This window comes from Etheostoma cragini, chromosome 18 (genome assembly GCF_013103735.1).
Source record: "Etheostoma cragini isolate CJK2018 chromosome 18, CSU_Ecrag_1.0, whole genome shotgun sequence".
Classification (NCBI taxonomy): domain Eukaryota; kingdom Metazoa; phylum Chordata; class Actinopteri; order Perciformes; family Percidae; genus Etheostoma; species Etheostoma cragini.
This window is the reverse complement of record NC_048424.1, coordinates 12166556-12187601: the sequence shown is the minus strand read 5'-3', so window position 1 is coordinate 12187601 and position 21046 is coordinate 12166556. Positions and strand designations below refer to the sequence as shown.

Sequence of the window (21046 nt, the reverse complement as noted above, 5' to 3'; positions counted from 1 at the left end):
AGAGAGATGGAGCGAAAGAGAGGGAGGGAGGTGCCACCATCGACTGCAGCAGAAGGCGAAGGAAAAGGGGGAGGGCAGAGTGGTGATGAGGACAGTGAGGGAAGAGAGGGATGAGGGGGAGAGAGAGGGAATGAGAGAGAAGGGGAGGCAACATTTGCTCACTGCAGAGCAGTTCATTGATAAAGTAGCGCTGGTGTGAGCCAGAAGACGTCCGCTGGACATATCACACACATCCTTCTGTCCTTCACACACACACACACACACACACACACACACACACACACGCACAAACACACCTAGGTGTTTGTTTACAGGCTGACTCCACATCATCCGTGCATTCACTTACAGTGCCCTCCAAACAACTGAGTACACACACACACACACACACGCACACACACACATACAAACACACACACACACACACATTTGATCTGGGACTATTTTCGGAGGAGTCATTGGATAAAAAAAAGCTGTTAAAGCTGCAGCGGAACCAGCCAACGCACCAGTATAAAGGTATGGAAGGAAGAAGGCATGTGTGTGTGCATTTATTTACATACATACACTACTGTATATGGAAGGGATATGTAAACACACTCATGGGTAAACTTCACACACACACATCAGATGTTTTCTGACTCCTGTAAACATAGCAACAGGAGCTGGCACCTTCCTCCTCCTCGTGCCATCTTTTTGTGCACATCTTTCTCTCTCCACTCCCTTCCTATCTTAATATCCATCCTGACACGTAGTTGTTACAGTAATCCCAATGCAGCGTCCTGCCTCTATGGCACGCATTTTGGTCCATCTGTTTCCTCCACCTCCACCTCCACCTCCTCTTGCTCTCACTTTCCTCCTTGCACCCTCTGTTTGCATTTTCTCTCTCTCTCTCTCTCTCTCATCACAGCAGCATCCCTCGTATTTGCTGTCCTGCGATTGCCTCTGCAAAAGCCACAGCCTTAAACAATTCTCCCTATCCCTCTTTTACTCCCTGTCAGTCTGTCCATCACCCTGGGATCTAAGGAGACAAGCGGAGTGCCGGTGTCGGCCATGAAGATGGTGAATGTGGGAGGAGGAGGAGGAGGAGGAGGAGGTGGAGGTGGAGGAGGTGGAGAGAAGGCTGCCTTTTCCTTTAAGAAGTGCTCTGCTTTCCAGTTTGTCAAGAGAAAGGTAAGTTCGGGTGACACACACACACACACATGAACACACACACACACACACACACACGACAACACACACACACACACACACACAACAACACACTCACATTCACACGCACAGACATGAAAGGATGGATGCTTCTATGGGTGTGTACCTACACAACCAGAGTGGGGGTATGTTGGCTGAGAGAGAAGGTGTCACAGCCGGAGTGTTCCCTCTCTTTTGGTATGTGTGTGTGTTTGTGTGTTGGTGTGTCAGTTTGTGTGTGTATGCCAGAGATGATGTCTCTTTCCTGTTTCCCTCTGCGCCCTACTAAGAAAAACAAGTTTCCAGACATGCATCAGCACACAGCCCCAAATCAGAATTAATGCCTGCTACTGTGGGTGTGTTTCTCTCTCTATTTGTGTCTAAATAAGCTTACTTACATAATTTGGAGAGCACATTCAGAGAGAGAATTGTTTCATGTACTGTATGATGGAAGGAAACATAAAATCAATGGCTTTGTGTATGTGTGTTCTTGTCTGTGAATTAGGACTCAACATATCAGTCATATCAGTCATATTAGACAAACCATTTGGGCAATAAGCAAAAAATTTAAATGCACCATTTCCCTAAACTTTCATCAATATATAGTCAACAGCTTTTAAGATATAACGCGTTACAAATGCACACACAACAAACCCATTAAAAAAATGATTTAAGGCATAGCTCTTTCTTGGATTTCAAACAAAAAGGAAAACACATTCCTACTGCTGTGAGCACCATGTTTTTATGTCTGAGGGGAATGAGAGTAAAGCTTTGGATGACACATCTCACTAGTTTCATGGTCAGTGTGACATGTTGAACAAGAGGTATGACTGCGGACTGTTGGATCCAAGAGGTAATGCCAAAACATTTCTCATTCTGCTTTGAATATGATGGAGAGAATCCTCTAATTGGATGTAACGTCAAGGTTCATGTTTTCATGTAAAGAAACTTGTGCGTAGTAGTCTTATTTTAGGTGTGTGTCATCAAACTTGTGTGCTAGCCCAGCAGTGACTGGTTTGTTTTTGTGTTGACCTGGTGGAGTGTTTTTCCAAATCTTTTTTTCCTTTAAAACCGACATGTCTGTCTGGCTTCCCTTTGACTAAGGCATTCAATCTCAGAGTGTGTGTGTGTGTGTATGTGTATGTGACAGCTGTATGCTTCTTAGTCCCAGAGGCTACTGCCCCCATGGTGTGTGTTAGTTGAATGCTGCGATTCACCCAGCAGGCCCAAATTTCATGAGGCTTTTAATGAAACCTTTTTTTCTTTCCACATAACTCTCCTTCGGTCTTCCATGTGTTTCATCTGCACTTTCACCACCTCTCCTCCATGTTTCTTCCCCCAAAACACTCACACACATTCACTGGATTTTGTGGTTAGCGACAGTGCTTTTCTGGGAAGTCTTAGTCACTGCAGGAGAGATGTGTGTACACAATGTTCCTTCATGCACCAACTTGTCCAAGTGTTGGTGAAACCATCAAACACAATTGTCTTACTTGTTTTTACCATACAGCTGCATAATGTGAACATCTGTTATATTTTGTTTTGTACATATTGTTCATCGTAATAACCACATATGGATTCTGCAGAGAAAGCTTTCTCAAGTATTGTCGACGTTAAAGCAAGTCAAGTGAAATGTCAAAGATTTAAAGAAACTTTGACAAGATGAGACATGATGGGTGTTGCTCTTCTGATTCATGTGTTAAACATGTGGCAGAGCAGAAAAACAATCTGTTCCTCTTTCAAGTGTAATTGTGGGTGTGTGTGTGTGTGTGTTTGTGTGTGTGTTTTGTGTGTGTGTGAGTGGGTCTCACTTGAAATGACATGTAATAACAGATAACATGAGAATCTCTTCTGATCAAAGGTTGCGGCTGGCAGGGTTGTAAATGTGTGTTTTTGTGGAGCACCTGTGCAAGTACTTACCAAAAGAAAAGTAAAAGTGAGATCAAACCAACCTTTTTCTTCCCAAAAAAATGTATTTCTCTAACTGCTTTTGACCTGAAGGTTTCTTTCCCGCGCAGGTACGAAGATGGATGAGAAACCCCAAGGTGAGCGTCGAGAAGGCCCAAGGGAAAGGCTATCCAAAGTGTCCGCTGGCTGATGACCTGTGGTACACACACTTCCCGTCTCCTTACGGCTGCTGTCACTATGGCGGCCTGCAGGGCGGGCAGTACTACCACCAGGAGTTGTGCTCGCCATGCCCTGCCAGTGGGCATACCAGCGGCCATGACAAGAGCAAGGGCTGCAAGGTAAAGGGAAAAACGCATAAAGAGATCCCATCATCCTCTCACCACAAATCTCCTTCTCTGGCCTGCAGGTGCAAGTATATCCACTCACACCCTTACAGAGCTCCCTCTGTTTGCCTTTAGCGCTCATTAAAATAAGTCAGAGGCAAATTAAGTACTAAAAGGACTCTAGACATTTTTGTGCTTGTCTGTATTCTCCTTTAAGCTCTACCACGAGTGTCGTTATGTAACATAAACAGTAAAAAGACTGGGGCAATGCTGCAAAATAAACCTTGTTGTTGTTTACAACAGTCTGGTGTAAGAGCAGGAGGAATATATACAGCAGAAAACATAAACATTGTACTTAAAAAGCAGTACATGCTGTCAACAAACGCCTTCCCCAAACACACCCACCCACACACACACACACACACACACACACCCACACACACACACACACACACACACACACCCCCCATTCACAGTAATGTCCAGGTTGTCCTTGCAAATCATGATAGCCGGCCCACTCCCATCAGTCATCATACCCATCAATTGGTTTCCCGCTCATGTGTGTGTTTTTCTCCAGTCCCGTGGGCGACAGAGGAGTATGAGTCATCGCTGTCCCAGCAGGACAAAGCCACACTGTGTACTGTGTGTGTGTGTGTGTGTGCACTGAGAAACAACGCTGAATCGTGTAAGAATATAAAACAGCACAGTGTTGTTGCCTATCCCTTCAGTCTCTTCCCTGCAGCCTTTTAGTTCACATTTGATCTGGTTTTCTTCCAGGCAGTTCTGTCTCCACTCTATTTCTCCATCAATTCCACCTCTCGACCTCATAGATCCGCCACTAATGTCTCACTGGAGATAACCAGTGTGTGTAGAATTAATGGCTGTTATGGCGAGGTGGGAGCAGGTTAGTGGGGTTAAAGGAGGAGAGGGCTCTGTGATGAGTCATAGCTAGTTTTCACAGCAGAATGTGTGTGAAGTCAATGCAGGAGTGTGGAGTTACAGTAAGCAGGACTGATCTAGCAGCTACGTCTATGTGGTTTTGTGGTCCAAGACTCTTGGCTGCATTTAAACTAGAAACGTAAAGCTTGCAGTAGCAGTTAAATGCACAAACTAATATGCACTGAAAGGCACTCTTCCTGTATTTGACATGTATGTGGCATTGGCAAAAACTCAGCACACAGACATCATGTTCTGTACGGTTCCTTACCTAATGAATCACTGCCCACTCTGTCCAGACACTTAACAACTCTGACCCTTAAAGTTGGCCTGCAAAACAGGCGGAGAGCATGACACTTGTTGGCCAGACACACTGCTCCGTGATCAAGGAGGCCACCAAACTCCTGACTTACAGTAAATGCCAATGAGCGAAGCTTCATTGTGAAACTTGTCAGCTCATCAAAGAGTACCGCATCAGTCGCTGTCTGACAAGTGTCTCTGACTCAGTCGTAAGAAAGTGGGGTGAAGACGCTGAAAGGCTGCTGTCACATTTTGAGGGAGAAGATGAACTAAGAGATGTTGACAGACAGTGTCAGCTTACTCTTAAGTGTGCAGAGACAGAAGAGAAAGCTCAGTGGACGTTTGTCATGCCCTGATCTGATGCTCTTTGATTCTTCACTTTTTAATGCTGTTGCAAATCTAGACGTTTATTATTTAGTGTTCTTGATGAAGCTTTAGCGTTTCTGTGTTACGCTTATTGTGTGCAGAAGCTCTTCAATGTGTTATTTGGCCACAGATGGCCAAGTAACACATGGTTGGCCAGGGGAGCTCCATATGTACTGAAAGTCATGTTTTCAGTTACCCCTATAAGGCAAAAACTAAATAAATCATGAAATCTGCAATATTTCAATTAATACAAGGAAATCTGCCCACGTTCTTTTCCCTCCAAAAAGGCTTTCCTGACAGATTTCCCACCATCTCCTCCTCATTGAAAATCCATCACAGCACTTTTTTTTTCTAAATAAAAAGCATCATCACCATTTAAAATGCAGGTAGCTTAGCTTAGCCTTGACCCAGTGCTTTGCACAACCTTGACCCCGCTGCTGCTTTCAATGAGTCTATCAGAGCCAAAGCTAAATGTAGACACACTTTATGGCACTGATCTTATTACATTATGAAATCAGTGTAATAAATGTATGGCACCTGTGTTTCTTTTTCCATGGGGTGATAACTACAGAGCAAATAAGTTTTACTGTAGAAGGAAATACAATTGTAGATGGAGAGGGAACGTGGTTAGTTGAGCTAACAATATATATGTATGTATATATATATATATATATATATATATATAGAGAGAGAGAGAGAGAGACAGAGAGAGAGAGAGAGAGAGAGAGACAGAGATGCGTAGAGGACGATTTTATTAGAAGAGAGAGGATGAGGTCAGAGCATCTGCCCCACTGCTTGAGCATGACCAGAAATCAAAAACAAATCCTCCAGATAAGGACGTCCTGTACTGTCCTGTGTACGCAACAACACACACACACACACACACACAAACACACACACACACACACACACACACACACACACACACACACACACACACACACACACACACACACACACACACTAATGCAAACGCAGCCTTTCCACCAATCAACCCTGTACTGTTCTTGATTTACGACTTAATCAAAAATGAAAAGAACATGAACTTTTGCTGACTGCTGGTTGTCCTGGCTGTTATCTCTCTTGTCACACAGTTTCAGTCCTTTTTTTAGAATCTTACTCCAGTAACGCTTTAGAGCGCTACAGGAACCTATTATCACAGTCACATACAACAGAACAACAACTGATGTATAAACAAAACAGCAAAACTCTTTTATGTTATATTTAAACATAACGTCTTACTTTATAAAAAGTCATAGCCATTACCTTAGTTGCTTATGCAATTATTTCCATTTCCTGATTGCCTGTTCTTGGAATGGATCAGGTGATAGCGTTGTTAATAAGTCAGTGTATTAACTATGGTTTAAACACCAACTTTACCCAGAAAGGAGGAGGGGGAAGGAAGGAAGGAAGGAGGGAAGGAAGGAAGGTAGGAAGGAAGGCAGGAAGTGAATGAAAAAGGCAGACGGTTGAAAAAATCAAAGAAGATGAGAGAAGCCAAGCGTGTCTAAGAAGAACAGTGATTTTTATCTACTGCTGTGCAACTTGTGAATGTTGTCAACTTTGGATTAGGTCTTAGCTGAAAGTGGTGAAAAACTGCATGTGAATATCTAGAAACCTCAATTGTCGGTGAGGTGGGCTCATCTTGTTGATATTTTGTAGAGTCAGCTGGAACTAAAAGCGGTATTTTTCTAAACCTTTGTCCTTACAGTTAAAAAAAAAACAAGAGCGTGCTTCTCATGTGGAATTTGGCTGTAACGGATCGTTCTCCACAGTGTCAAAACAGAGGGAGACGACCTGTGACAAATCCACCTCTCTTGTTCTCCCTCAGCAGTGACAAGGCCCTGCAGGCTAAAGCTCTGTTCCACGAATGCTAATGCATCATGTTGGAGGCAGTGAATGAGAACGGGAGGAGGCCGTTGATGGTGATGTGATTTCATTCACAGATCCAGTCAAAAGAAACTGTGAGTCAATGACAAGTGCTAACACATTTCAATTCAATTCAATTTCAATTCAATTTTATTTATAGTATCAATTCATAACAAGAGTTATCTCAAGACACTTTACAGATAGACCACACTCCAGAATTTACAAGGACCCAACAGTTCTAGTAGTCTCCTCCAGAGCAAGCAACAGTGCGACAGTGGCGAGGAAAAACTTCCTTTTAGGCAGAAACCTCTGTCAGACCCAGGCTCTTGGTAGGCAGTGTCTGACGGGTCGGTTGGGGTTAAAATAAAGATTGGAAATAACAAAAACTGAAGAAAAACATTCAAGTGTTTCATTGGATGACAGGGCAATTTTAGAAGTAAAAATGTACACATGTATGGCCAACTTATGGCTCTTATATCATCTTCTTAGAAAACAATTACCCACTTTTATGGCGCAATGAGGTTTTCCACTGTGAGAACACATTTCTGTTGGACTTTGAACTCCAGACTTTAGTTCTTGAAGTGGTCTTATCTTTGAAGTGTCTAACTTGTGGATTCTGAGAGGCAGTAGATCACTTCTTAACAGAGCTAATGGTTAATGACTTGTGTGTCAAATTCAAAGGTTGCACTACTTCATTGGTGACTTTTTACTGGCGCTCTGCTGACACTTTCAAGACAAGGACACGAACTCTGGACTCAAGCCGTCTCCAACAGCTGTGAACACTGGAAAAATCTTGATTTGGGCTGAGTTGGTGGTTTCTCACCAATAGTTATGTCAATATTAGAAAAGTATTTTTGTATAATGAAATTCAATACAACACAAACTGCAGTCTACAAAAGGACTATCGACTCTCTCATATAGTCTCAGCATAACTGTATGATTTATTGGGCCGTTAGATTGGATAACTGTGCACCTAATGAACTTGTGGGCTGTGTTGTCCGTGTCTCTCAAGACCAACACTTTGTCCTGTCCTCACTACCCAAACATGGTACCTTTGCAAAAAACCTCACTTGAATTCCAGCTTTAGTTGCATTTGCCGTGAACTGCATTACTGTCAAAGCGATATTTAGCTTATATAGAGAATAACAAGGAATTAAAACCCCACAAGTCCAATTATATTTGACACAAGAGTTACACAGAGAGTACTGGGAGCAAAAATCCCTCTTCAACTGTAGGCTTGCCATGCATGCTGTACCTTACCAAAACCAGGGAGAAATGCCTGTCATTCCAAACTTCTGTCTGTTTCTTTTGAATAGTTTGGCTAATTCACCCAAAACTTTCTTTTCTGCTTGTTAAAGAGCTCAGCACACATTCATATTCATTCCAAAAAAAATGCCAGAAAAGACAAAAAGTTTTTCAAACTCTGTGCTTAGTACTGAAACTGGTGAGGGGCCAGCTCGTTGGTATAGAGCCAGTTTGCATTGATTCTGCAAACGTCCAGCTCCTTCTGGTCTTCCTGGCAACACCTGATAGATCTGGTTGTCTGTTAAACCTTTGCCACTATTAAAATCATGGCCCATATCTACATCAACCTTGACACGTTCCTGTCATCATCCAATGTCCTCCTTATTGTTATGACTCATGATTTTCTTTCTTCTGATCTAAACATATTTAAGCAGCGTTTAAAGAAACTCTCATGAGGTCGGAAAAGCAGATTTAAGCTACCACTGTTTAGGATATATTCAGCAATGTAAAACTGCTAAGTCTTTGGTTTCAAAGCCAAGTGCTTTGGCAGTGGAAGAATGTGGTTGGAGTAATAAACTTGCTTTTCTTGCATGATCTATCTTCATTGTTTACAGTGGATGTATGCATTTACACCCCAAAATTGGACAGTGCATTTGTTTCTGTTTCTGCTGCAGCATTATACAGGCTTTCTCTGCCAAAGCACAAACAGGAGAAAAATACAGAAGGTACTTCGTACCTTGGCCGCAGTTTCCTGGCTTTGTCGTGACTGGGATGTGTGCATTAGCTTGTGTTTTACCAAACTATAGCCATTGGAAGTTAGAGGATAGCTGAAGAAGGAAAGGGCGAGCAGGTACTTTGTTAGCCATCCTGACTAATCTGTGTCTGGTTTGAGAAAGATAACAAAGGCATTTGGCGTATGTGGAGAGATATGTACAGCTGCATGAATGCATGAAAAAAAGGGCAACACATTCTTACTCCTTTTGCGTAAAAAACTGAGACTTGGTCAGTTTCCTTTAGCGTTGCTATTGACACTAAAAGTCTCCTTTAACATCATATCTAAACAGGCCTTATCTAAATGCGCTGGGTCAAGACTATCGTTGTCACTTTTGACGTAGTTAGGATTTGGAAAAGATCATGGGTGGGTTTATAAAAGGTACGTTTACGTGACATGCGGGAGAAGAACGGGACAGTTGGGTTCAGGTTAAGATCGTGGGTGCGATTATAAAATAATCGTTTCAGTGAAACGCGGGAAATAAAACCCGGACTCTGGGATAAAAGTCTTGTGTTGTTTGACCTATCCAACACCCCAATCAACCTCCCCACGGGGAATTTTGGGCTTTCATACTACATGCTACCGTTGTTGCTCTTAACACTACGTCATCTTCACGCGCCGCAGAGCTGCTGCTCTGCCTGGTGCGTTCCATACAAACAGCGATGGGTGCTTGTTGCGTCGTATTTGACGCTTGCAGCCAATGAAAACGCGTCCATATTTTACAAGTTAGTAGTAAAAACGAGTTGAAAGGGGTTAAATGATCAAAACAACTGATTATAGATTATGGTTGGGTATATTAATTGAAATAAAAACTATGATGTGTGTATACAATGCAAAGACTCAAAAGACCAGTAACAAATTCTATATCAGTTTTTACACCTCCTGGCTAAATTCCTCTGTATTAGGGGGATCCACCAGCATCACTACTTCTCCATCATGCTCCCTCTTTCCCTTTCCCTCTACCTCCCTCCCTCCCTCCCTATTTCATTCAGCTGACCTTGACCCACGAGAAAAAAAGGGACCATCCTCCCTTGTGAGTCTCATTGTAAAGGAATTTGGGAATTATTGTTGTTCTAATATACCCTGAAAACCCAGCTAATCACTCTTCCAACTTGATTGTCCAGAGCTAATGCCAAGAAACTGCTGTGCCACAGAGGCTCAGCAGCACCCGGACCATTCAGTGTTACTTTTTTTTCCGTTCACACACTCAGCTCTATTGAAAAGGCTTAGTGCACTGAGGTTTTGGGGCTTATGGCTTGCACTCCACAAGCTCAGAGTTCACCTGATCTGCTTCCACTTGGACAATATGCTTACTCATGGTATTACCACTGCCCAACAAACTATTGTCCTTGTGCTTTATTACTAGGCTAAATCCCACATTTTGTTGTGCTCCAAAAGGCAAAAGGCTTAGACCTATTGGTATTGTTATTCCATTTCCAGTTCAAGGTCAACCTTAATACGTCATTTTGGTGTTGTGGTGCTACATCCTTAAGATCCATGAACTAATTCCCATGTCATGCAACAACAAAAAGGGAAATGATCTAACATTCACACTCCACATACAAAATTCGTATATTGGCATGCTGTGAAACTGATGATGATATTCAATTGTAGAAGTATCCACACATGCTTTTGGTCGTTTTGTCGCGCTCACCACTTAGTTTTTAGACTGAAATATTTTAGCAACTATTGGATTGCCATGGCAATTTGTGCAGACATCTGTCTGTCTTACTGACTTTGGTGATCCCTTGACTTTTTATCTAGCAACACCAGCAGGTTGACGTGCGTTGTTTTGAGTGAAACGTCTCCACAACTATCAAATTGATCGCTTTGGTGACTTTACCTTCACCACAAATGGAAAAAGAAAATCCAGGGAGTGGGACAGCTTTTCAATTTCCAAGATAAACGGCGGGGATTAAGGCACAGCGGATGACCATGACTATAAGTGTTTGCCAGGGAGTCAGGGTTGAAAGATCTCAGAGCTTCCCAGGATTTAAAGCTGAAAAAAGTCAGAATGTGAAACCAGAGGGTAAAAATGGCCGCAAAGCGGCTTAGGGTCAATATCCCAATCTTGAAATCCCAAACTTACCCCCTGATCTGTTCCCCCGTTAAACAATAACATTACAGTTCTCTCCATCCTGCTGTCTTGTTTCTCAGATACTCAATCTCAGTTTTTATGTTCACTTTCTCTCTCTTTTTCTCTCTTTGTCTCTGGCTCTGGGCAGTATTTCTGAGGCTTGAACTCCAATGGGACATACAGTAGATGGTGTTTGAATTCCGTTTGGACTGCCTGAACTCTCCCCCCCCCCATCCTTTAAAAAAAACCTAAAGACATGTTTGCAATCGAGGAACAGAAGAATCTGGGGAAAGGAAAGAAGAAGAAAAAGCAGTGACCTTGATGTTAATGAGCAAGTCTTATCTCTGACAGGGAATGGGATAGCTTATGTCAGAGTATCTCACACTCTCATTCTCTCTGTTCATCTTTTGTCTTTCAAACATACTTTTCTTTGTCTCCATATCTCCGCTCGCACTTCGTTGCCTTCTACTTTATAATTCCCCCCACCGATGCTCTCTCGCCATCCCCTCCCTTCATTACTCTTTGATGCTCAGACACATGTGGGACATCACCCAGCTCGTTAGAGAAGAGCTGGTAGAGGACAGGAAGGGATAAGCAGGACGAGGCAAAAGACAGTTACCAGGAAAGAAGGCCGCAGGCCTTCTAATAACATTACTTTAAACGTTAGCCTCAGACCTTGTGTCATGCAAAGGACATTGCATTTTTCTTAGCAGGATTTTAATTATTCTTTTTAAATGTATTTGGACTGCTGAATTCTAAAACGTGTGTATCTTATAAGTTATAGTTGAGTCTCTTTCACTGTAATAACTTACTGTGGACTTATATCAGTCTACTACAATGTTCTCAATGCTGGAGTTCATGTTTATAGCCCCTGGTGATACTTCGAGCAAACGTTTCATGTTGGGTCGAGCCTTATAGTGTTTTAAAAATAGGTATTTTGTGGCTAGCACAAAAATACCCCAAGCTCTCCTATTCAAAATGCCATTTGACGGTAAATCTGAAAAGTGTCGCTTCCATTCTGAATAAGCGTTTAAATTATGGTTTGACTTGAGTATATTCACAAAAAGACCCGAGGTTGCATTTTGGCGAGAGTCCAATGATTATCACCGGGCACTGCATGGTGTAGCGTATGCTAGTCACTTATCAACCATAACTATTATTAGCCAATGCTTTACCCCTGGCTAACTTTTTAGCTGTAAAGTAATCAGACCAAGAAATCAACCTTCAAGCTCAACGCTTACTTTGTAACCTTAACTCTGACCTTAGGCTTTACTGTAAAACATAACGGATAATGGAGATGAGTCAATGCTTAATCATTACTAACTGAAAAATCTGATTACTGAGACAGTAATACTTGAAAAGGGTAATTTGGGGTAAGGGTATTGTACTTCCAGAAACTTCACTAAAGACAAGTCAATAAAATATAGTATTTTACAAATCTCATAATGCAATTCAAAAATGTTAGAACCTCTCTGCAGCTTATTCTTTCAAAGCCACTCCTCCAGTTTTTACTACAACGTAGTCCTAAAATGATTAATATCTAAATGAACATCTTTAACAGTCTCAATAAAAACTGAATATTACCCCTATGTGAAGGGACTTTATGCAGAAGCTTCCCTGATACGGTTTGCATATGTTTATCATTGTATGTGTTTGCGGTATACTGAGTGTTGTGGTGAGTGTGAGTTATGTGGTTATGGTAATGTTCATGACAGAAGTGTTTTCAGCTGCAGTTTCATCATACAGGACTGTATTTCATGTCTTGATCAACTTGATGAGAGTAAAGGACTTTGTCAGTGACCGAGACGCTGTTGTTTTACTAAGACGATGTGTATTGAACACTGGCCAAGGGCCGTTAAAGAGCTTAGTGAGGTGGAGGCAGAAGAAGGGGGTCTGATGTAGGGGGTGTAGTGTGCATGATGTTTCTTTTTATTGATTTGTGGGACTTTGTGGTTGATGTGTAATTCCTGGCCTAGTCTGAGCATTTCCTTGAACTTTAGTACACCCTGCGTTTATGAGGTGAAAGGACAGATCTTACAAGATAGGCCTTATGAAGCCAAACTAATAGCATGACCAATGTCGTAAAGGGCTGCAGCACTAAACCAGGTCAAAGGCCAGGGAAAGGGTTTAAGAGAAAGAGGAGTCTGGAGATAGTATGCATATGTGTGTTATATGTGCACACACCACTGAAGGAATGCATGGTACTACTTTCTCTGGAACAGGGTTCAGTTAGAGGTCATACAATAAAGGATCATTTGCATGATGTACATATACTGTACATTTCAGCCTAATAAGGATCAGATGGGTCTGCATACAGTACATAACTATAATGAAATGCTGCATGGAGGAATCTGTTTCCTCCACTCTGTCCAAGACTTCTTGTGTTTATAATATGTAGCTGGCAGTACATATGTGTACTGGATGTACTACATACAAATGTTTTGGAATTAGTATTAAGATGGAAAAATACAGCCATGAAAATTCTAGAGCAAAAAAACATTTAGGGAAAACAAAAACAAATATGTTTGCTCACTAATTAAGACGTCATATCTTATTGGCTCAATACGTACAAAAACCAAAGCATAAAAATTACATTGTGCTGTTTAATGGGGGGTTATGTGCCAAACCATTTCTTGGCTTGGAGCAGTAACTTCCATGAGTCTCGACTCATTGCCCGGCAACTGTCTGCCAAGCACATAAACTGCAAATTGTCATTTTTACACATTTTTATACGGATTAAACCAACAAGATGTGAAATTGTAATTAGTGAGGGATTTCAGAGCTGCTAGATAGCAGATTTTGTTAACGTCGGACAAAGCCATAGTAACTGTTTCCCACTTTTTCCAGTCTTTGTGCTAAGCTAAGCTATCCGACTGCTGGCTGTAGTGACTTTGTGTAACTTAGAAACAAACATGTGTTTTTTCAAAAAACAACACTTGATTCAAGAAAATGTTCTCAACTTTGGCAAAATGATACTGTATCAATATGTAACCATTGACAGTAATTTCACTACGTACGGATCAAGGCAGTCCTACAGACACAGACACACACACACACACACACACACACACACACACACACACACACACACACACACACACACACACACACACTCAAGATTGAATGGTATCATATTGTATTTGACACCCTCAGTAATTGTTTCGATCCATTCTGTCCTTCCAGCTCTGAGCTATAAATATAGTCAAGGGAGCAACCACTCACACACACGTAAAGTTATTTTTGCAGATCTGCAAGTTTTGGACACTAATCCACAAATACATAGTCTCACTCACACACATTTCCCCATGCCAAGTTGGGGTAATGTGGAGGCCAGCAGCCACTGATAGAGGCCTCGATAAGACTCATTTGAAATGACTGCAATGACTAAACCTGGCGGCGCTCTGTGCCAAGGACACCCTTTACCTTTAATAAGCCGTTTGTGGGTCAATGACACAGCCACTAAAAAAAAAAAAAATGGTTTCCTCGAGAACTATGTGCCCCTTGACCATGGCTGCCAACCCTTATTTGTCTCTCTCACACCTTCTCTCTCTTGTGTATGTGTGCTTGATGGGTGTTTGTTGTTTATGCCCATGATGTGTATTCAGTCAATGTTGCCTGCCACATGCTAAATGATTGTGAAGAGGTCTTTATGATGAAAAGTCCTCAGGAGAGTGTGTCACTGCAGCTGTCACCCGAGAGGAGATTACTGCTAAAGCTGAGACTAACTCACTCACTGCCTCCTGTACAATGCAAATGTGACCCAAATATATTTTACTCATGAAGGGAAGAAGTTGACTAGAGCTGTTAGCTGGTCTTAAATGTTGCCTTCATTCCACACAATTGGTCTAAAACTTTCACACCTTCACTTATCTTCACTTACAGGTCAGGAAGTGGAAGATGCTGGCCCGCCATCACGCCGACGGTACAGGCAAGCAGAAGGAAGCAGAGTCAGACGTCCACCTGGGCGGTTGTCAGTCCTGGGGGGTCCACGCCTCGCCCCTCCTGGCCAGCCCTGTCATGCTGGAGTGCTCCATCTGCAGTGGGCCCTATATCAGCTACGCCCTGGAGGATACCTGGCAGCCACGTCAACGTACACAGGCAAGCCAGCCTACAGCTAATTAAATTACAGGTAGCAAAAGCTGATTTGATTAATCAGTTGATTCCCAAGAAGTGGACTTCTAGGTGACCCAGTCTTTGTCATATTATAAAATAGATGATAGCAATGTACAATGAAATTAGTTGTCTTAAAGACAATGTGTTTTCTCAGATGGTTGATGATAACATCCACTGCCAGTTAACAAAATTACGAAAATACTTGTTGTTTTCTTCAAAACGAGACAAAACCCAATCTGAAAAAAATGTCCAAACATAAGAAATCATTGACAGTCTAGTGGCTTTATTCAAAAGGAAATGTGACGTACAAATAAGCTATGTTAGAAAGCACAGTGATTGTATGTTTGTTGTCAGCATGGGGAAATTCTGAAAAGCAAGAATTTGAGCAATATTAAGGTGCCTAGTTTCTTTAACTTTTCATATGCTTCTTTTTTTCCTTTGAGTTTTGGTGCAACCGTAGAAAGCAAACTTACTAATTTATTAGAAAAATAAGAAGATGCTAAACAGCATCGCATTTCTAGCCCTTTTGCTGTTAAACGTGCTTTTTTGTGTTATGACTCACAGCAAGGCCTCTACCTCTCCTTGACTCTCACACAGAAAATAAATATTCTTCCCTGTTTCTCATTCCTACTGCTTCAACAACCCAACTTTCTGTCTTCTTTCAGAGACACGAATCTGCAATGAAATATTAATGAATGAATGAAAGCCTAGGTTCCCCATCACAATGGATACGACTCCATCAAATCCTACACTGAATCAATAAACAACCCCGGGGAAAGGGGCGTGAATGATGATGGGATTGTTGACTTTAGAGAGGCTAACGTGACTATAGATACCTCGGAATGAATACACAATGTGATAAGATTTAAACAACTCTCTCTCTCTTTCTCTCTCTCTCTCTCTCTCTCTCTCTCACACACACATACACACACATACACACACACTCACACACACACATGCCTCATGCCTCGTTCTCAGAAAACACCCATGGCAGAATACTGAGGCTACGTTTTCAGAGCTGTAACATGGAACAGCAAACTAGGCTAAGACTGTATTTCACAGTCGACTTCCTGAGAAGCAAAACCCGCCAATTATCCTGGTTTTATATGTGAAAAGAAAATGTAGGACTGACTCAAATGAGTTGCTGTTTTCACATTCAGGAATGTATACTTGCCCATTTGTAAATTATCCAACCTTCCACGTACAGTATATAGATCAATGTATTGACTCCTATAATCAAATGGATGCCAAAGGTCAACACTCAAACACAAAGACATAAACACCCTACATGCAGTGGTGGAAACAAACGTAGCACATATACTGAAGTGCTAGTTACTAGTTTTCAGATTTAGATTCTACATAAAACATGTGGAAAGTTTATAGAATGAAATGCCTTGTTAAATATTAAACCAGTGGTTCCCAGCCTGTATGGCGTGTGCCATCTTACAAAAATGTGTGTTGTTGAGGCCTTTTGTCTTTGAGTTGTTGTCAGTTTCACCTGTAAATCTCCCAAATCCTGAATTCAAACTTGTGTAGTAGACCCTCATTTTTTATTTTTTTCCTTCTAGATTTATCTTGTGAGCCTGAGAAGGGACCAGTCCCAACATTTTATTAAAGAGATGCTACGCTATACCCTATTAAGAAGCAGTCCATCTTGTTTTCATCCTGGCACATCCTAACACTGTGTCGTCATGCTGTTAGAGCAGAGGTTTCCCACCACTTTCGGCACAGGACTCAAGTGATTTAATGCAGTCTCACCCTGGAAACCCAGCCTCATTAAACACGTCATGCGGGGAACCGACTGAAACCGGAGCACGAACAAGTCTGGGTCAGAACTAGTGGTTTTAGAAATGCCGATTACATAAAGAGTGCTGATGTTAATGTCACGTCTCTTAGAGTCACTCTTTTCAATAGCATAAAAAAGCCGCTTAGATCAGTGGCTACAAACCTTTAGGGTTGTAACCCTTTCAAATAAAGTTTTCTTGTGACCCCTTCAAACACAGCATGTTGTTTTATAAAATGTGTTGAGTTCAGCCCAACCCCCAGAACTACTAACAGCTTATTTCTTTTATTTATTTATCTAATGAGGACTTACAAGAATGATATAAGGGCTGTAGAGTTATCACAAGGTGTAGAACATCTATTATCATTCAACTGAATTCAAACAGGAAAATTGCCAAAACTGGATTTGCAGGGTTGTACACACAATGTCAGGTCATTCATTGATGAATATAGTGTACATGATTTAGACTTACTTAATTGCTATGGAACTAAATCCAAAGTCTAAATCTCCAATGGCAGTTTGAGTGCATCTACTTTTATTTTTCATGTTTTTGCCACATGAATATTCAATTTGTTTTGACTAATTAATGCCATATTTCTCCCCCAGGCGATGGACCTGTACTACTACAATGAGTCAGACCCAGACAGCTACTGTTGCCCTGGCGACAACTGTAAGTCCCAGTGGGCAACTAAACCCATTGTTTTTTTGTTTTTTTAAATCTTCCACTTCCTCTCGTCTCTCCTTCTTTCCCATCCTTTCTTTGACACCATGACACTCATTCCTATGGTTTCTATCTTCGTCATTCTTCGCCGTCAGTCCTGGTTAATTCCTCTTTATTATCTGCAGTTTTGCTTATTTTCCCAACCATTTCAAAATAATCTCCTACAGTTCAGTCTCTGTACTGTATATTCTTCTCTTGTTTGCTGTTTCCGTATTGTTCAAACCCTAATAGCTGTGGGAGCAAAATGATTCACACACACACAAACACACACACACACACACACACACACACACACAGTGTAACTTTACCTACTTACACTTGGCTCTTTAATCCAACCTCTAAATTCCCAGGATGATAACTGTTGTTCATAAACCAAGATTACTATTTTGGTGTTTTGTGGAAACTGGCTTGGAGAGCAAAACAGTAGTTACAGACACAATACTGAGCACTGGTCATTTACTGTACACACGACACTGACCTTTTCCACATCTGTTCACAACCTTTGCCACTGCAGCAGAAAAGATTTGATTGCTTTTGTCACTGGGTGAAAGTTCTGCATCTGTTTATAGCAAACATGACTATAATTGACTGTGCTTAAGTTTTCCATTATGCCTTGTATTTGTGCCACAAATCACAGTCCAATCTAAAGTTCACAATGTGTGTGCGGTTCATATTTTGGCCTAAAGCCTATCTATTCCTTTTGTCATTGCTACCTTTGCCTTTGTTGGGAAACTTGCATGGGCTATTCTCATGTTCATGTGGGTTTGTGCTCACCATCATATCATTTTTACCACCAAACTTTAACTTTTATTTCACCTTGGGATAAAACATTATTCATTCTTGAATTTTGACATCATAATGAGCAGATGAAAACTAAAATGTAACATAGTGTAATTTGTAGTGCATTGCTATAACATTATTTTGTCATACTATTAAATAGTATGATTATTATATATATTTTCCTCTGTAGTCAAAGTTACTTCTTTAACAAAGTAAAAGTATCAATAATGTGATATAAAATATATAAAGTAGATTTACCTGTTAACTTTACAGGTAAATGTAATGCCTTGAAAATGTCCCTTAAGTAAAAGTACATAAGCATTTTTAGTAACATGTACTTAAAGTATCAAAAGTAAAACTACTCATAATTCTGAAAAACCATGTATTGTGCTATAGTATATCCTTTGATTAATATTACTGAATTAAAGTCTAAGTATTTTGTATGTAAAGTTTGTAGCAGTAGTAACTAAACATGTTTAACGTATGGAAACATAAAGTAGAAATACTTTAAGAACAAGTGCCTCAAATTTGTACTAAAGTACAGAAGTGAACTAAATGTACTTAGTTTCTTTACACGCTGTGCTACTGCAATACCACAACTTTGTGGCAGATCTGCTGGTACCTGCTGCCTGCTGGAACATCCCAAGAAAGAGAAATGGGACATTAACTGTTGTGATGAAAATGTTTTTTTCCCTGGGAGTAGGTGCCTGTTGATTATGGGAGTGTTCGGCACAGAGAAAGACATCCGAGCAATTAGCCAACCTGGTGACAAGCTGTTCCTTTGGTTTCGGGCCGTGATGCAGCTACACCCTGTTGTTCCAAGAACAGCAGCTTTCAGAGCACTTAGAAGTTGGAGTTTGTCACATATGATGTGTGTGACCGAGGGAGCAGTAGAGAGCCATGCTGGAGAGCCAGGGTTAAATGGCAAAATAATAATTATGTTGAGTAGAGTTCTGACAGTAACATTTCACAGGGGAACCAACAGCAAACTAGGTGTTCTTTCTCTGTGGTCTTACTATAATAACCAAGCTTCAAGCACATTGTACGTTCATCAACTTGCTTTTGAGCAGTTAATCAATTTAAACTCACTGACCTATAGTGCTTTTCCTCCTGAAGTGTCAACAGGTTTATTGCAAAGCCAGTGTGTTTGTGTGTTCTCAGTAATGCACAAATAACATCAACATTGCAGCTATTTACTTTTTTCTTCCAGCATTCATGACATATCGCTCAACTGTGTCAACCTGCACTTCATACAGGCAAAGATACACACCTACACACGCACATATTCCCAAACACAACACAAACATGTGCATATAATTTACATTTCCATTGAGGTGCTCCCAAGCCAGTGACACTTCTGAAGTTTGTCTGAACATGTTTGTTGCCATTGTGCCCTGAAGATTTGCAGTCAGACAGATTTAGGCATGTGTACTGTGTTCTGAGACAGGGCTGCCAATGACATAATCTCTGTCCACTAAGTCTACCTTTGACGATCACCTAATTCAAGCCTTAATCCAAAAGCCAAATCCTTGCCCTACAATGGCCCACTAAACAAATGTGGATCAACCACAAAATCCCCTCTTTGCAAAAATGGTCTCCCTTTTGTCCGGGGGGGCCCTTTTTTGCATTTTTAGAGGAGGCCAAGCAGGGGCCAGTAAACAAACAATCATCAAATTCATCCTACAATTTTTCAACATTTGACATTTGCTGTCCTCACTCATCTTCACCAAGAGGAAAATCCAGTCGCTGCAGGTCAGATGTGTACATACGCCGAGATGTTTCAAGAATTGCATTTGACAGTAGGTGCTTAGCAGAAAGTCACAAATCATCCCCTGGCACTTTCTTTCGATTACTTTTTCATGGCCTCTGGCACCTTATTTGCGTTGTGGAATTTCCAAGCGTGATGGGGTCGGGTGTGGCTGTGTCCTTTCTAAAGTACACAACCGTTTCCACTGTCTTCAGAGTGTTTAGCTCCAGATTGTTCTGACTGCACCAAGTCACCAGGTGGTCAGTCTCCCACCTGGAGGCAGACTGCCCACCAGAAATGAGTTGTAATGGGTCATCCACAACGGTGGAGGGGAAAGGACGCAGCCAAAGGATAAAATGAAGAGACGTGTTGACTGCCTCTTCTACACACCTGTTGGCTCTATAGGCTCTACGGACTGTGGGGGGTCCAGGAGTGGGTCAGAGAGGGTTTTGAGGTGAGCCAGAACATGGCGCTCAAGAGACTTCATAATCACAGAGGTCAGAGCGAGGGGTCTGTAGTATTTATTTATTTATTTATTACGGTAATCGGAAACAGTTGTGTTGAGTTCATAAGCAGCTGTTGATATTCTTAGAATAAGTTCTCCATTATGATTATAACCCAGGTAAACAGCCATTCCTTGAGTATTTAGTCTTCATAAAAGTTAATAATTTTATTGTACATTTTTGAATGTTTAGCTGAGAACCTGTGCACTGACTATATGCTATGTTACAGTAAGTAATTGGTATTTTGCTCCATTCCCTGTTCCTTTCCCAGAACACCCTCACAATGGACAGTTACATATCAATTGATTAAGGGTCGCTGGTCCCCGTACGTACCAAAAGTACGGAGTGTGGATTGGTGGCTGGAGAGATGCTACTTCACCTCCTGGGCACTGCCAGGTGCTCTTGAGTAAGGCACCAT

General features: G+C 41.4%; 1 protein-coding gene across 1 annotated transcript in view; it reads left to right on the top strand.

Moving 5' to 3' along the window:
- Positions 1-440: 440 nt before the first annotated feature.
- sgk1 (serum/glucocorticoid regulated kinase 1) overlaps positions 441-21046 on the top strand; it is a 28329-nt gene continuing 7723 nt past the window's right edge. The window contains exons 1-5 of the mRNA XM_034900096.1: positions 441-513; positions 996-1167; positions 3204-3431; positions 14864-15079; positions 17484-17547. Coding sequence (XP_034755987.1) covers positions 1048-1167; positions 3204-3431; positions 14864-15079; positions 17484-17547 — 628 coding nt within the window. The 5' untranslated portion in view covers positions 441-513; positions 996-1047. The remainder of the gene's footprint in view (positions 514-995; positions 1168-3203; positions 3432-14863; positions 15080-17483; positions 17548-21046) is intronic.